Source organism: Monodon monoceros, unplaced genomic scaffold, assembly GCF_005190385.1.
Source record: "Monodon monoceros isolate NGI ecotype Baffin Bay Population unplaced genomic scaffold, NGI_Narwhal_1 Super_Scaffold_5, whole genome shotgun sequence".
In the NCBI taxonomy this organism is placed as follows: Eukaryota; Metazoa; Chordata; class Mammalia; order Artiodactyla; family Monodontidae; genus Monodon; species Monodon monoceros.
The window spans coordinates 89355442-89373497 of NW_021703782.1; the positions used below are offsets into that span (position 1 = coordinate 89355442).

Consider the following 18056-nt stretch of genomic DNA (forward strand, 5'->3'; position numbering starts at 1 on the left):
CACACACACACACACACACACACACACACACACACACACACACACACCCCACAGGAAGTACACGTCTTGAAAGGCACAATCAATTTTTTAAATAATTTCATTCAGAGTAGAAAGCAATGTTTCTACTATGGCCAAGAAGGCTTTACACAATCTGGCCCCAGTTTCATGGGTTTCCTCTCCTGTCGTTCACTACCTCTGTGGCTGCACCAGCCCCCTTAACTCTTTCGTAACCATGCCAGGCTCACTCCGCGTCAGAAGCCTTAGCACCAGCTGTTCCCTCTGACTACTATACTCCTTTCTCAAATATATGCAGCTTGCTCCCCTCACCACCTTCAGCTCTCTGCTTAAATGCCACCTGGGTGAGACCATCCCAGCATGCCCTATTGCCCTTCATGGATTTATGTTTCTCCCTAGCACTTGTCACTATCTCACACACACATACACACACTCATTCAATGTCTCTCTCCCCTCCCCCAACACTAAACTGTAAACTCCGGAAAGGTAGCACTTTCATCTGATTTGTTCACTCTACAGCCCTGGCACCTAGAATAGTGTCTAGCCTTTGACGACATTTCAATAAACACCAATATTCAGAGAATATTCAGAGAATACATGAATAAAAGAATGAATAAGACAGTGGTAGATGTCACAAACACAATGCACCTAGAGCCTGTGCCTGGTTTCCTGTCATCAGAGTTATCTCTTGGTACCTGCTGATCTGACTCACCTGGCCACTGGAGAAACAGGCTTCCGAATGGTGTAGATGGTCTGCACTGTGGAGACGGTCTCTGTCAAAGGCCTCAGGGTTGCTGCTGGAATCAGTGGGGAAGACTGGCCAGGACAGCACTGTAATTTACTGTCTCTAAAGTCTGCCTGGAGAGGAAACAGAAAAGAGGAAATCAGTCTCAGTTTGGGTTCCATTTTCACACTGTCAGCTGCTCCCTAAGACTTACCACACAGTCCCTGTTATTTTATTTATTTAAGAAATTTTACTTATTTATTTATTTATTTATGGCTGTGTTGGGTCCTCATTGCTGCACACGAGCTTTCTCTAGTTGCGGCGAGCGGGGGCTACTCTTCGTTGTGGTGCGTGGGCTTCTCATTGCAGTGGCTTCTCTTGTTGTGGAGCATGGGTTCCATGCGCATGGGCTTCAGTAGTTGTGGCACGTGGGCTCAGTAGTTGTGGCACGTGGGCTCTAGAATGCAGACTCAGTAGTTGTGGCGCACGGGCTTAGTTGCTCCGCGGCATGTGGGATATTCCCGGACCAGGGCTCGAACTCGTGTCCCCTGCATTGGCAGGCGTATTCTTAACCACTGCGCCACCAGGGAAGCCCAGTCCCTGTTATTTTTTAATAATAGTTAATCAATTGGCATTTATTAAATGATATTGCTTAGTGCTAGCCACTATGCTAAGCACTTGACATTCATTACCTCTGGACAATCTTAAAGGTAGAGGTCATGTTTCATCACATGTTAGACACCATCATTTGTAAGACGCACCATTTTTGCACGTGCCACAGAGAAAGAAAAAGTAACCATTCGAACTCTGTCATGTACACTATTGTAATAAACATTCTGATTTCAGAGATATTAGAAGGTGGAAAAACGCACATCTTGGAACTGATTTTATGGAAAAGGAAAGTGAGGCTCAAAGAGGTTAAGTAATCTTCCCAAGGTCACACAGTTAGTAAGTATTAAGAACCAGTATTTAGAACCAGGGTTGGCTGACTTCAAAATTGGTGTTTTTTACCATTATAACAGTGGTTCCCAAAGTATGGGCCCCAGACTAGCAGCATCAGTACCATCTTGAAACTTGGTGAAAATGCAAATTCTCAGGCCCCAACTAAGACCTTTGGAACCAGAATGTTTGGGGACAAAGTCCAGCAATCTGTGTTTTTACGAGACCTTCAGATGATTCTGATATATGGTAGAGTTTGAGAACTACTGGTCTAGAGTACACTGCCTCATTTGGAGAGGATAATTTATTGTTGTTTTCATTACAAAGCAAGACATGCTTATTACTTTACATAGAAAACTCAGAAGATATATAAAAGTAAAGAAATGAAGTAATTCCATAATCCCTTACTATCACTGTCAGTGTATTTCCTCATAGCGTTTTTTCTATGCATAATTTTTGTTTGTTTTATATCCTTTCAGTAGTACCAGCTATATATATATATATTTTTTTAACATCTTTATTGGGGTATAATTGCTTTACAATGGTGTGTTAGTTTCTGCTTTATAACCAAGTGAATCTGTTATACATATACATATGTTCCCATATCTCTTCCCTCTTGCGTCTCCCTCCCTCCCACCCTCCCTATCCCAACCCTCCAGGCGGTCACAAAGCACCGAGCCGATATCCCTGTGCTATGCGGCTGCTTCCCACTAGCTATCTACCCCAGCTATATATTTTATAACTTGAGTTTTCATGCTAGTTCCTGGCCCTAAACTTGGAGAAATTTTTCACGTGGCTTTCTAAAGAAGAGGTTTTAATTATCAAATGATCAATATATTTCTAGTGATTAGACAGACGATGAGCTGTCCCTCCTAGGGAAACATGGAAAACCACAAAAATACCAGGTGTAGTTGTAGTTCTGTAAGGGTATATCTGGCTTGAGCAATGGGGAGAATCTTATCTTTGAGAGGTCCTGAAAGACTACTACTGAGAAATACAAGCCCTTGTTTGTTTTACATGTGCCTCTAGAGAGAGAACTGACCTGGCCTGGGCTGGAGCAATGCCAAGGAATTGACCACGAGAACAGGAGCATCGTAGAGTTGCTAGCATGTGATGTTTGCCACAGGGAGCTTTCACAAACTTTGGGCTGTAGTGGTCACTTGTGTGGTTTACCAGATAATCCTGGCTCATTGATTTCCATGGTAGGATTACACTTCCCCACCCCACTTTGAAGTTAGGCATGACCATGTGCCTTGTTTTGGCCAAAGAAACGTACTGCCATGTTTTATTTCCATTGGAAGATTTAAGTGTTAGTGTGTGATTTGTCACCTCTTTTTTTTCACCTCTGCCACTGTGACTAGCAATGTTTCAGATGGCAGCTGCTCCATTAGCCTGGGTCCCAGAAACAGAGCAACACAGAGCACAATGCATAGCCCACCCCTGACAGACATGCAGCGTGAGTAGGAAATTCAATTTGTCATTTTAAAGCATGACTTAGCCCAGCCTTCCTGATACAGGAGCTGGGGTAAGAAGTTATTTTGTTGTTTCAGTGAAGTGGGTGGAGGTTGGGCTTTTGATGCCAATTTTGATCCTTTCTGGAAAAAAGAGGGAAATTTACACTTACATACAAAGGCAAAAGTGGGTAAAAGTACCAGGGCCTTAGCACGAATCAGGGCAGTGGCACCAGACTTTATTAATAGTCATTATATTCTTTACTGCCATGCACTCAAAGTAGAAAAAGAAAGAGCCAGCTTCACTTAAGAATGACCTTAGGGGGACTTCCCTGGTGGTGCAGTGGTTAAGAATCCACCTGCCAATGCAGGAGACACGGGTTCAGGCCCTGGTCCGGGAAGATCCCACATGCTGCGGAGCAACTAAGCCCGTATGCCACAACTACTGAGTCCGCGCTCTAGAGCCCACGAGCCACAACTACTGAGCCTGTGTGCCACAACTACTGAGCCTACGCTCTAGAGCCCGCGAGCCACAACTACCTAGCCCGCGTGCTGCAACTACTGAAGCCTGTGCACCTAGAGCCTGTGCTCCACAACAAGAGACGCCACTGCAATGAGAAGCCCGCGCACCGCAAGGAAGAGTAGCCCCCGCTCGCCGCAGCTAGAGAAAGTCGACTCACAGCAATGAAGACCAACGCAGCCAAAAATAAATAAATAAATAAAAAAGAATGACCTTAGGGAGCAGTGAAAATTACTGTTATTAAATCTCAACCCTGAGAACTTGCCTTCCTATTTGTTGAATGAAGAAATGAATGAACAAACTTCTGCTGGAACAAAGCAGATAACACAGGGACAGACCAGGTTAGGCAGAAGAACATGGGACAGAAATCTGACCAGAGGCAGGCAGGGGCCCTCATCTTAGACAGACCAAGGCCCTGAGCTGAGTATCAAGTAGAGTTAACAGGCTCAAATACAAGACAGAAACTGGTCTCAGGATTAAGCAAGGAGCCTGGTTGTTGAAACCAGACCCAAGGTCAATGCTGGATCAACGGCCAGAAAAACTTTGTGTGGAGTTCCCTGGAGCCACTGAGCTCCCCCATGACTGTGGTCAGGATAGGTGTGGAGGCCTATGGAGAGGGCAACCCTGTAGCAAGGTCAAGTGTCTTGACCTTGGAGGGGAGGAAAAGATAATATGACACAGGGGGGTAAGAAAATTAGGAAGCTGAAGCTCATGAATTTGGCTTCTGTTACCATCCAGCTGTTAGTAACTCCCTAATTATAATCTCCAGTCTAGTCCTGTCTCCTGATACAGACTTGGATATCCAACTGCCCATTCACTGTTTCCATTCAGATGTTTCCAAGGCATTTCTAACACATCATGGCCAAAGGCAAACTCATTATCCCTTCCAATCCACTCTTCCCTAAGATTTCCTTATCTTAGTGAATGGACCCACTCTCCATCCACATTCTGCAAGTCAGAAATCTGGAAGCCCTTTTTGGCCCTCCCTCTCCCTCATCCAATCCAATTCCTTACCAGCCTCTTTTTTTTTTTTTTTTTTAAGAATCTTTTTTTTTAAGATTTTTTTTTTGATGTGGACCATTTTTAAAGTCTTTATTGAATTTGTTACAATATTGTTTCTGTTTTATGTTTTGGGTTTTTGGCCACCAGCCATGTGGGATCTTAGCTCCCCAACCGGGGATTGAACCAACACCCCCTTGCACTGCAAGGTGAAGTCTTAACCACTGAAATGCCAGGGAAGTCCCCCTTACCAGCCTCTTAAATATCCCCCTGATCTGTGCACACCTCTCCACCTCCACCATCAACACCTCTCTGGATCACACTCTCTGCCTTCTCTCCCTTGAACTATTGTCCTAGATTTCTAGGCTACTTCCCTGAGTCCACTCTGCCTGAACCCAGCTCTGCTCCCACTGCCATCACAGGGCTCATTTCCAAATGCAGCTGCCCTGTTACTATCCTGCTCAAAGTCCTTCAAAGGCTTCCCATTGCTCGTAGGATCCAGATCAGAGCCCCTCCTTTGGCCTACAAAGCCAAGCATGGTTTTGCCCTATAGGGTTTGTCCCTGCTTTCCTCCCCTTCCTCCTCTCATGCCTCACACCCTTGCTCTCTGCCTTCTAGGCCCACTGGCCTTCATTTCATTCTCCTGAATGTGGGATGACTCCTCTGCCCCAGGACTCTGGTTCATGCTGTTCCCCCTGCCTGCTCCAGCTGCCTCAAAGCCCTCTTGCCCAGTTCTTAAAAGTCCCAGCATGGTTTCTGACATTGGCTTCCTGCTCCATCTTGGCCCCCAGCTTTTCAGGAAGGGCTTCCCTGGGTGTCTCACAGCACTGCCAAGGCTGGGGAGCAGGCCAGAGTGCCCGCCACGGCCAGCAGAGGAAGTAGAGCCGGAGCTTCCAGCTGGGGAGCTGTGCCTAGCCCAACTGCAGGGGCCAGATGAATGTTGTGGCAGCAGCACTGAACAGCCCGGCCCAGCCCCTGTGTCTCTGCTCTCTGGCTCTTAAAAGGCAGGTTCTGGAAGTAGATCATGACCCTAGCATGGATTGTTCTAGAAACATGCTTTTGTCTCTGCATGGACTGCTGAACACCTTCCCAGTTCTGCTCATCCTCCGAAACATGAATCAGCCACTGCTCACACCCTCCCTGTTCATGCGGCCGGCCACCTCAGGTAGCGACCATCACCTAACCCATGAGACTGCACTTCAAGCTACCCCTAGGCCACCTCACAGGTCCTCTAGATTGGCCTCTGGAAGGAGCCTCAGGGACCACTTGGTTCTTGGTTCTAGGAATCGCATACTCTGATCCCTGGGAGGAGGAGAGGGCGAGGGGAAAGAGGAGGGAGCCTCTTCTGCCCACCCCCATTTGAGCCTCCCCACTTCTGCTCAGTAGATGATGAGCTTCTGCAGAAGCTTTTAGTTAAGGAAAAAAAGCTGAGCAGCTGAAAAGAATCCTGAAAATCGTCGAACTCTTTCATTTTGCAGATGAGGAAACTACGTTTAAATGTTTAAACACATTTCAACAGTTTGCAAAGAGTTTAAATAAGCTGCTCAGCGACACAGGGAGCCATGGTAACGGGAAAGCCAGTTGTCATGACTACCTGCTCTTGTTAAATACACCACCTGCCTCTCCAGCATTGAGAAACGACAGTCGTACTTGACATTTGTGGGGGTGGTCGGTGGTCGGTAAAGTACTTTCAAGTTCTTGATCCCTTTTGATCCTTGCCTCAACCAGATATAAGGAGGAGGATGTTCTTATTACTATTTCCACTTTAAATAAGATGAGACTGGTGCTCAGAGTGGTAAAATAACTTAACCTAAAATCTTACCATTATCAAGATGCAGATCCAACCCCAAAGAATTAAAAACAGGGACTCAGACAAATATAGGTACCTGCATGTTCATAGCAGCATTATTCACATTAGCCAAAAGGTGGAGACAACCCATCAATGCCCATCGATGAATGAATGGATCAACAAGTTACGGTATATAAGTACAATGGAATATTAATTCCTCCATGAGAAGAAATGAAGTACTGATATATCTTACAGTGTGCATGAGCCTTACAAACATTATGCTAAGTGACAGAAGCCAGGCACAATAGGTCACACAGTATATGATTCCATTTTTATGGAATATCCAAACTGGGCAAAGCCAAAAAGACAGAATGGTGGTTGACAGGGGCCGGAGGGAAGGGGAAAATGGGAAGTGACTGTTTGATGGGTATGAGGTTTCCTTTGGGGGTGATGAAAAGGTTTTAGAATTAGATAGAGGTGGTAGCTGCATGACACTGAATGTACTAAATGTCACTGAATTGTCACTTTAAAATGGTTAATTTTATGTTACATGAAGCTCACCTCAATAAAACAAAACTAGAAGATGCAGACCCCCAAACCCCAGCTCCTTCCCAGACTCACAGAGTTCACAGTGATCAAAAGAAGCTATTGGGGGCTTCCCTGATGGCGCAGTGGTTGAGAGTCCGCCTGCCGATGCAGGGGACGCGGGTTCATGCCCCAGTCCGGGAGGATCCCACAAGCCGCGGAGCAGCTGGGCCCGTGAGCCATGGCCGCTGAGCCTGCGCGTCCGGAGCCTGTGCTCCACAACGGGAGAGGCCACAACAGTGAGAGGCCCGCGTACCGCAAAAAAAAAAAAAAAAAGAAGCTGTTGGCACTGCTGGCTGGCGAACCACAGGAAAGCACGCCACCTGGGAACAATATCTCGAAACACAGATCTGTTTTCCGGATCTACTTACGGTAAACTGTGGCCCTGTTATGAAAGGATCAGGAAAAGGGGTCACTGTATCAGCCGGGAATGTTTTTATCTTCAAAAAAGAGACAGAGAAGAGTGTTACTTTCAGATTAGAAAACAAAGTTTTGAAATCTTTGGCAGTGCATTTTTAAACGGAACTGAAGGTTTCAGGGGGACACACACCGAGCCTTCATTACTTGTTGAAGAAATACACCAAGGGTCGCTAGGAGTGTTGCCCAGCGCTCGTATCTGTGCCCATTGTTGTGCTATAGGGCCAGGCCGCTGCAAGGAAGACAGGCTGGAGTCTTCCTCGCCCTGACCACGACCAGGGCATATAATGAGGCAGGTGAGGGCTCCCTGGGGGCCTGCTGACGGCTCCCCTGCAGCTGTGGAGAATGGACGAGAGGGCACATCTGGGAACACAGTATATCAGACTGGACAGAGTACCAGGAGGCCTGGACTAATCAGGCCAGGAGGATTCCCTGTCTGTTCACTTTAGCTGCTGGGCTCCCTGTAAACTCTGGGCCATACAGGGAAACCTCAGGGAAACCCATGTAAGCATGGGAGAGTCCCACCACCGTGGCCTTGGGAACAGAAGGCATGGTGATCAGAAGTGCCCCGTGCTGGGGTCTGAAAGAGGGTGGACGCCCCGGCATGATCAGGTAGGGCTAAGTGGCCAAAAAGAGCCTCTGCTTCCATTTCTTTCTCTTGGGTCATTTCATCTTTGGCCTCCTGGAGGCCTTGGAGGATGGGGAGCGGGGGTGTGTGTATTTCTTTAAGCTGGCCTAGAGGACTGCCAGCAGGCCCAGGGTCCTGATGACTGTGGCACTAGCTTTGTCTGCAACCCACAGGGGCGTAGAAACTGCCTGCTGGTGAATGCACATTGTGTCACCCGCCACCAGAGGGCTGCAGCCAAGACACCGAGGCCACCACTCCCTATGCGCCACCGCCTTAGTGTCTCTCAGAGTCTTGCCTATGGACCCTGGAGTAGCTACCTGATGGCCTTGAGTCATTCTAATGGAGGGTAAGGTAGGGAGGGTCAGGAACACATCAGACCAGACCCAAATCTGCTGAGGGTTCTGAATGACTTGAGTAGGTCTCAACTCAACTGATCTAGAAATGACAATGTCCTTGCAGTGGGCACTGAGATGTCCAGCCCAAGCCTGCTCCCCTTCCTCAAACTCTCCTTAGTCTCTTTAAATATCTCAAAATTCCCAGGGACTCAGGTGCCAACTCGGGTTGCTGGTAGTGACTGCCTGCAGCATAGCAAGAGAAGGACTGGGGGCAGCCTTTCTCCTCACAGGGCCTAACGTGGTGCTCTGAGACCAAAAGCAAAGTGACATACAGATAAGACTCAGACCATCATGAAATAAAAGGGGGAAAGAGGATTATTATCGCTATTAAAGAAATGTGAAAGTGGGCAACTTCAAAGAATTATTTTATACCTGCTCTAAAGAAGAAAAAGACATTCCAACAGTTACACTCTGGGTTGCTGGGCTCTGGCAAAGCACATTCACTCTTCTGATCATGGCGCTGATGGTCATTGGTATCACCACTTTAGAATGACTTTAGCAAAGCCAAAGTTGCATTATTGAACCCAGCAGGGTCTGGCCTGAGAAAATAAAATACCTGACACACAAGCTATCTGTGTTCCCTCGCATAGTGACAAACTGGAAACAAAGCACGTGTCCTGCAGTAAAGAGTTCGTTAGGTAGATGGTGGACCATTCACTTGATGGAATATACAGTAGGTGGTACCAAGAACAAGCTAGAAACAATAAAACATTAAGCAAAAAGAGGAAAACAGGAGATGATATGAATACTCTGATTTAACTATGTAAAATTATGAATGAATACAAATAAATATTAGAAGGAAACATGCAAAAATGAAAAAAAGTTGTGCTAGGTTGGGATTATGGGTGATTCCCTTCAAGTCATTATATAATTCTCATATTGTCATCTTGATAAATAGCAGGAAAACACAAGTTAAAAGCTTTTGTTTTCAATAGAAATGCAACTAAGAATTTTTCTCTCTGCGGAAAGCATCTATCCTCAGCACGGCTCTAGGAGAACAAACTCTTCACGGTTCTTGAGACCTAGAGACGAAGGGGCAGGACCACAGCCGTGGGTCCCAGTTTGACCAGGGATGGCTGGACTCCAAAATCTGCAATCATCCTGGAGTGAGAGCCCCTGCGGCCCCGGGCTCCTCCAGAGGTCTGGTGCTCGTGCACACCCACGGGCTGCCTCCTGGCGGCTCCTGCCCGCCTCACCTCTCCTGGCCGGGCCCCTCTCCCTGCCAGGGTACCTACCAGCCTCGTTTTGATTGGAGGGTGCATGCAAACTCCAGTGGTCTCTTCCTTCATGGGGAGAGAGAGTGGAGGAGGACAGCGAGAGTGGGCACAGTGGGGGGCGCTGGCGGGCTCTGCCTGCTCACGAGGAGAGGAGAGAAGGGAGGGGAAGGAGAGAAAGACAGCACAGTGCAAGATGGATCTGTCGACCCCAGACAGCTCTCAAGCCAGCCTCACCCGCAGCCTCCTTCCAGCCTCTGGCCACCTGGCTTCTGGTCCCTCCCTCTTCCCTCCTCTCTCCACCTTCTCTCCTCCTCTCTGGCCCTCCTCTGTCTTCTCCACTATCTGAGCAGAACGGCGGATCAAAACCCATTGCTGGGGCTGGCAGGTAGGGGCTATGTCCTGTGCTAAGTGCACGGGACCAGGGTGCTGTTGAGGATTCTGAAGCATTGCCCAGGCCAAGCCAGAAAGAGCTCAGATGAATCAGTGAAGCCAGCCATGGGGGCAAAATGAGCAATGGCCACATACTGGAGAGTCTTTGCCTTCCATGCCCCATGGCCCCCTGTACTCTGCTAAGTAAGGGCCCACATTATAAGTGGCTAAGTGAGTAGATGCCCAACAGAGAGCTACAAGAAAGAGGTACATCAGTGAGGAGGAACACAGAGTTTAACATGTAATCTGCCATGGCTCTTTATCTGTGTTCAGAAAATATATTGGCCGTGACCCTCCTCCCACATCTATGGACCCAGGCCTTGGCATCTCATATTGGCACTGGGGGGTGAGGGGGCTTGCTGCTTAGCTAGGAGATACCAAGCATTGTGAGAAAATGCCATGTCATTTGGGATACCGGGTTCCCTGGCCCCAGCCCTAAATAGCGCCATGCACCCAGCAGAGATCCAACAGCTTGTACTGGTGAGAATGAGAATGGTGAGGGAAGAATGCTCTGATGTCAGGGGAGGGAGCCACTGACAGGGTCAGTTTGGGTCTCAGGAAAGAACCATTACCCCAGGGAACAAATACATGCATCTTTTAGCTCATGAGCGTTTTCTTAAGTAGTTGGTATGATCCTGCCATAATGAATCAAGTAGAGCCTCTGGGAAAGTTTCACTGAAAAATTATCAGGAAAGTTGTTGCCTTCTTTTCCATCTCCAAATTGATCTAACTCCATCCTTTTTACTATTGTGCAGTCCTAGGTGATCTCCAAGGGGCTTTTACAACCATTATTTACGATGGTCTCCATAATAGCCTTGTTTTACTATTCAGACGTGGGAGATGCAGAAATTGCATTTGCAAAGTCTAAATCCATGGGTCTAGACCCTCTTGTTGATTGTTTCTAAATCCATTCTTCAGAAACAAGGGAGTCCACGTTAGTCACCTAATGTGCAGTTAAGTTTTCCCACCCTACTTAAACTCCCCCTCCCGCTCTGGTCCTCAGGATAAATGTTATGCTCTATAAGGTGCTACTAAGGCATAAATCACCAAGAAACAAGGACATTCTGCCTTGAGGCCAAAATGTGTACTGGCCACCAGTGTCTGTACTGAAGATTATAATGGATGACTTAAAGCTTTGCCCAGCATTGGACTTTTATGGTAAAGAAATGTTGGTCCATCCCACAAGCATCTCTGACCTTTCTAAATGGAGATTTAGATCTCAGATTTGAAACTCAGATTTCTAAATGCATCTGAGCAGATTTAAACAAAAGAACATCCCTGGGGCTCCCACACTTCTGACTTGTAGTAAATGAACAGGATTTCACATGTAATAGGATACTATTTTGAAACACCATTTATGTTTTCTCCTGGTATTTCCTTTCCTCCTTGGGTCTTTTCTACATTTAGGCACCTAGGTTCTATATGGCTTTTGAGTTCCAAAATCTGACTCTCTGGGGAACAGAAAGGTTTTGGCATAGATAAATGATGGTGAAAATGTGTAAGCCTTCATCCAGATAAGAAAAGAGGTTGCCAGCTTGAGGATAAGCGAGAGAAGTCAGAAGGAAAGGGAGGACGGGTAGACATTAGTGAGTGCTGCACAAAGGGTCTCTGGGCCCCCCGTTCATAGGCAGAGGCTGGGGGACAGGGATTAAAGAGCAATGGGGACCTGCACCCCTCTACTCAGGTAGAGATGGGAGAGCAGAGCAGAATGGCTGTGTGGTTGTGTCCAGCAGATAGGGATTCACATCCCAGCGGCACCGCGATCTCCACCCACCCAAAAGGGGCATTAAGTGAAGCAGCGGGTGTCCCAGATGTAGCAGCAAATAGGTGACTTCACAAACTAAAGAGACTTCCGTCCCTCTCCCCGTGCCCTGAAGAGCACGGATGGAACCCCAGGAAGACTGAAGAGGCTCCTGATTTGACTTGAGCTTAAGCTTCAGCTCTCCTGCTAGAATGAGGTTCAAAATAAAAACTAAGTTATTGAGACAAATGGAAACCCAGTTCTTCCGACACCCAACCCAGGGCCCATTCTGGGCCCTACACAACCTTCCTTTGGCCAGGCCATCTCCTCCCTGACACAGGAACTCCTGACTAATGTCCCCTGACCCAGACGAGACCTGGATTATGATGCTCTGCAGCTGGGTGAGTGGTTCTTGCAGTACAGGGATCAGGGAGGGACACGCCCCAAAGAGAGAGCATCAGAGACACAGAAGGTATGGGTGTTCACGGGCTGTGTTACCTGGGGAAGGAAGCTGGCATGACTGACCTGGAGTAGAGGGTGGGACTCTGCATCCCAAGGTCAACATGATTGATGTGTCCGTGTGCCCACCTTCTAACACCCCACACTCTACCGACACCCACACCCCCCTGCACACCAAATGAGAACACCAGAGGGAGAGTGCGTGCTGTCTTCACTCACTTGCCTTCTTCCCTTCCCATCCTCACACCCTCAAGCTTCCCTCCCAGGCAGAAACTCTTATCTGATCTTGAAGAGTCTACGATGCAGATTCCAGGAATGGGCAGACAACAGAGCTGCAGAGGTTGTAGGACTTGGATTGCTAAATTGAGCTACGTAATAAAAGAGTTGGGGATTACAGAAGAAAAGAGCTGGGAAAAAGCAGGGGATGCTACAAGAGTGAAGCTAGAAAGAATGTTTTTGTGGAGAGTTTGGGGATGTAAGTCCTTGGGGAAGTGCAAGGTGCAAGAGAATTAAGAGAGAAGCAAAATGAGATTCAAGAACTGTTACCAGGAGGTGTTCATTTAATCTTCTTTCATTATCTTAAGAGATGCCAGTTAAAGACTGAATCTTTTTTATCAATCTTAGCTGTTTGGACCATGTTTCGTTCCATGCAGAGACTGGATCATAAGGGTAAAGAGACATTAAGGGTTAAACTAGCTCCAATAGTGTCTTGCTTTAATGAAGGCAAGAAAATCTGTCCCACTCCTCTCTCTCCAGCTCCCTGTCCTTCTAGTTCTGGCCTGAGGAACCAGGGCAGGGACACAGCTTTAAGACTTTCTTCCAGCCCCAGACCCTAAGTCTAGCCTTCCTTGGCTGTCTTTAGAGACACAGATGCCACGCCCCCCATCACCCTAACATCAAGGGCAGAAAGGGCTGCAGCTCGCATTTCTTTGATGCTGGGAGGAACAAATGGAAGAGATGGAGGTAAGAGGACCAGACAAAGGGAGAAGCAGGCTGCTGGAGTCCCTCTTCCCCTCTAGGACGCTTCGGCACTCATGGAGATAGGTCTCTGGAGTGAAGTAAGGTCAAAGCCAATGATGCCAAGGAAAGCCCGAAATACTAGCCCTCCAGCATACCTTCTGTGTGCATGTGCTCTGTGAACATGCACTTGTGCCTCAAATCCGCACAAATAAGAAGAAGGATGCTTCATCTTGAAAAAAGGTATTCACTGCAAACTTCAGCTGTGAAGAGGGCAGCTGTGTCTTGTACAAAAACCTCAGCTTGGCAGTGCAGCACCTGGACCCTGTTTCAGAGCTCGGTCAGAGCTGCCCAGAGACACAAGCGAAGTGTCCTGGGGACACGGAATAAGCTCCCTGCTGTTGGAGGGGTGCAAGCAGAGACTGGACAGTAACTTGGTAGGCATTGGCACCTGAGATCAGGGGACCTCTGGGTCCCTGCCAGATGCTGCTTCCTTTCTAATCTCAGTCTGTTGTGCCAAACACAGAAAAGGTGAGGCAGTTAAATCCACAAGCTGGATCTGCAACACAATGGTTTTTAAGGGAATCCCATCACTCCTGTCAAAGCCATGATGTATTTTTTTGTAAACTAACCCTAGTTCTCAGATCCACCAGACCTTTTAAATAATAATAAATAATCATTATTTTGCTCATGCTGTACCTTCTGCATAGAATGCTTTGGTCCACTTCCTCCATCTGGCAAACTCCTACTCATACCTTAAAACCCTAGCAACATGAAGGCTTCTTTTTCCTAGTGCCCCCAGACAGGGTTAGGCACAGGGTCCCACAGCAGTAGCAGTTTATACAGACTCTCTTAGAGTGTTTGAAACACAGCCCTTCTTCCAGGCATTGCTCTTCTCCAAAATGGTAAGTTCCCTAAAGAGGAGTCCAGATTTAGTTCAATTAGATGCAAAGGGCACCAGAGAAAGAGCCAGAACATCTGGGCTCCAGCTCCAGCTTGGTCCCTGGGTGATTACCCCACTCTGGGACTCAGTTTCCCAATCTGGGCAAAGGGGCGATGAGGTGTTTCCGGGTTACCCTATCTTGGCAATCTGTCTAACAAAAAGGCCACGAATAACCAGCTCCATTTACTTGAGCATGGGAAGGAAGTAACTCTGCAGGTCCCCGAGCTGGGCGTTGCCCACTGTCAGTTCTCAAGCAGTTTATCTGAAGGCGCTAACTCGAAGCTCTCAGACTGTACCAGCTCTCCAGAAGAGAAGTATAGTTGCATAAATCACAGATGATTTCCTTGTGCTAGCTGAGGCAGGAGCGGTGATCATTCCTAAAGCCTGGACAGCATTTTGCCTCATTTGTCCCCTCTTGAAAGCCTTCCAGAAATCCTTCCCATCCACCACACCCTTGTCCAGGGAGCCAGTCCTGAATGACTCCCACTTCTGGCTTCTCCCCAAGCATCTTCCACACGTCTCTCCTGTTGATCCTGACCCTTTACCAACCTGAGCCCCCTCCAGCCTCTAGCGGCCCTATCCATTCCCAGAGCCTCATACGCAGCCAGGCGCAGAGTAGGTTCTCAGGAGATAAGTTTTTGACTTGGCTCACGTGTTGACTCACATGCCAAATTTGTGCACCATGATTTTTGCTCCAGTATACTTGGCTATTAGGCTGAGCCCAGCCTAAGATACATCCAATTTTGCCTGTGTCATCTAATCATGTTTATAATATCTTATACACGTTTATGGTGCTTTATATATGGGGCTCTCTCTCATGTGATCCTTACAATGCTCTTAGGCAGACACACGGCAAACAACGACACCCTCATCTGACAGAAGATGGGGCAGTGACTATCCAATGACAAGGCTCTTAAGGTGAAGAGCGGAGAGTGGAGCCAGGTCCGGCCTGCATGACTCCTGGGCTCAGTGCTCCCTTCCCTGAAAGGGCTTCCCACCTGCAGGCATCCCATCCTGAAGGAGAGACCTCTATGCAGAGGATGGAGGATGGTAGGGAGGCACGGGGGGCCTAGAAACCTAGGTGAGGCCTTGAGCTGGTACTCTAGGCCGGAGCATGCTGTTGCAAGAGACAGCAAGAGATGTCCCAGGGCGGGCATGCATGGCGGGCATGCAGCCCAGGAAGCCAAGAAGCCGAGACTGAAGCACGGACGAGCAGCAGACAGGCAGGGTGGGGCCCCTGCAGCCACCCTCAGAGGAAAGGGAGCACGGCCCTCCCTCGGGGGCTCTGTGAGGTGGAAGGACCCGTGATGCCTGAACCCTGGAAGAAAGCTGATCCCTGAGCCTCCAGGCTGTGCGCAGGACAAGAGGAAGAGCCTTCCCAACAGCGATGCCCACCTCTGTCCATCCGTCCCACTGCCAAGATGTTTCTATGGTCTGTGGCTTTTCTGGTTTTAGCAAAATGGGAAGTTTACCAGAGGAGTGGCTTCTGTGAAATCCATCAGCAGATCACCTGGCTCCAAGGTAAAGGCACCTCCTCGGTCAGAGGGGCTCTACAAAGGCAGACAAAAATATCCCAGTTAGTGCCGGCTCTGGACTGACAGTGGAATTTCAACAGAAAATACAGATGGTCCTGACCTCTCTCCTCTTCCCCTTTTCTAACACTGAACTCATTATCATGCCAACCCCCACCAGAGTTCTCTTAACTCAGTAGTGTACAAAATGTTGACACCAAACCCTGAGTTTTTCTGAAATCTTAATGGGTAGAAGTAGGGTATAGGGTGGAGAACTGTCTTTTTTGAAGCTGCAAACAATTTTTCTTAAATGCTTTGAGTGCTCTTTGACTGGCCTTTGGGGGAAAAACACTTCAAAGAGTCCTTTGAATATATAAACAGAGAGTAAAGACCTCATCCTGGATCAAGACCTCAAGGAGCTAAACTCATCTGCACAATAGCGAGGAAGAGCTTTATGGTAGAAGAGTGATTTTCAGATGGTACCTCTGAAAATCACATTCATTTTTTGGGAAAAAATTTTTTTCGCCTTGCCTTGGGGGTATCTCAGCAGCATGGGGGGCCTTGAAACCCTCTGTGGAAAAAAATAAGTCGCATTTACTTGGTGCAAGCAGGGCCCTAAGGAGAGAGATGGCCAGAAGAGGGAGCCTTGTGGCTTCTGGTACGATGTTGCCTGCATCTCCACTGAATTCCCTTCTGTTTTGTAAATGTTTTTGCGTGGTTTTAACCATGGCCTGGGATATACAGAGGAGCCTGTGTCCACACTTGGGACAAAGCAGTGCTAGGGACTCAGCACAGTGGAGGGGAACCCAACTCCAGTTCCCAGGAGGTGATCTACAGAAAAGTGGGGAGCCTCAGTCTGGGCCAGTCACTGGCTCAGGGATCCCGCCGGATCCTGTTGGACACAGAGGTATTCCCAGAAACCCCGGGAAGGGACCCTGTGAAAGACTGGCCTCAGTCATACACGATGCGGCCTGGACTATTGTTACTTAGATGTTACCAGGAATCATGATCCCTGGAGCTACAGAAGCCTCGGGCATCCTGTTTGCACAAGCACTTTAATCTCTGCTGGACCCATGAGCTGGGCATCGTAGCAGATCTTATTCTCTTTTTTGGGAAGAGGAAACTGAGGCTCGGAAAAACAAGGGCTACGGAGTGACTACTTGTTTCAAGCAGCCATAGGTGTTTGAAAGGAGCAGTTGGGCCCCAAGTCTTGGCCCCCAAGACTCTAAGGTTCCAGTCTTGCATTAGGGGCCCCACCTCATGCACACAGGGTTCCTCAGCGGGGTCCACAGACCAAGCAACCTTTGACTCAGCAACTGCTTGGAGAGCAAGACATGTGACCGCCTTTGGACCAATTGCTGAAGAGTGACCACAGCTAAGCGTCACTCAAAGGAAACCAAGAGAAATGTCTTGTGCCTTAGTCACAGCCCATTCACATCATTGGCAACTTCCTGAAATTTCAGAGTGACAAACAGAATAATATTTTCTGCTTTCAAACTGTTAACACAGGCTATCCCATAAAAGGAATGGGATAGGGATACCTCTATGTTTTTACTCCTCCAAATTTTCCATTATGGGGGATAAAAACCCATTTCTTGCTTTCTGTCTTCACAGTAGAGTAACAGCTTTTGCAGGGATGATATTCTAAAACTAAAATTGCCCTCAAAAATCTCTTAAATTTCCCTTCAAGTACAAAGTACATGCTTTTATATTATACCATTTGTCTCTCATACGTGGTTATCTTTCAGGGACAGGTTATATAAAACACATGCTTTGGTGGTTATTACTGTAGCTTTACGAGTGCACAGACTTGATGATGCAAAGTTTAAATGCATACAGATGCCACACACAATTTATGCAGAGTTCTCGGCAAGTATAGCTACTCCTCAGGACTTTTCCGCCGTACCTTGGCCCCTGGGGACAGCTGGCCCTTGCCTTCTGAATTCTGAGGCGAGCTGACTTTGTGGACCTTGGGGGATGCCAGCGGCACTGAGACTTGTGTGGTGGTGGCCATGGTGGTGGCCATGGCTGGAGTTGTGGTCGCTCCCGCTGCCTCGGCCAGGTCTGGAGGGAGGTCGTCTTCATCACTGCGGTTACTAGAAGCACATGAAGCTCTGCTCATTACAATAATAAACAGGCTGAGGGGAGTGGAGGGAGGTGGGGAGGGCTGGGACGGCTAGGGTGGGGATTGGGGGCTCCCCAAACAGATGTCTACCAGATGTCCAGCTTACAGGGGCCGATATATTGACCTTCAGCCAAAGCAAGTCTGGGCTGGATTTTCTGTCACTTGCCCGGGGATTAAAAAAATGTTTTATTATGAGAAAATATGTATAACAT

The 18056-nt window shown here is 47.9% G+C and overlaps 1 protein-coding gene across 2 annotated transcripts in view; it reads right to left on the reverse strand.

Moving 5' to 3' along the window:
* Positions 1 to 18056, reverse strand: part of EPB41L4B (erythrocyte membrane protein band 4.1 like 4B) — a 142024-nt gene that overhangs the window by 3359 nt on the left and 120609 nt on the right. Inside the window, exons 21-24 of one of the 2 annotated variants that reach the window (XM_029203340.1) lie at positions 17626 to 17806; positions 15681 to 15758; positions 7394 to 7462; positions 728 to 873 (exon numbers count right to left, since the gene is read on the reverse strand). In XM_029203340.1, the coding sequence (XP_029059173.1) occupies positions 728 to 873; positions 7394 to 7462; positions 15681 to 15758; positions 17626 to 17806 (474 nt within the window). Of the gene's footprint in view, positions 1 to 727; positions 874 to 7393; positions 7463 to 15680; positions 15759 to 17625; positions 17816 to 18056 lie in introns of both variants that reach the window. The other variant, XM_029203338.1, reaches the window with a different exon arrangement.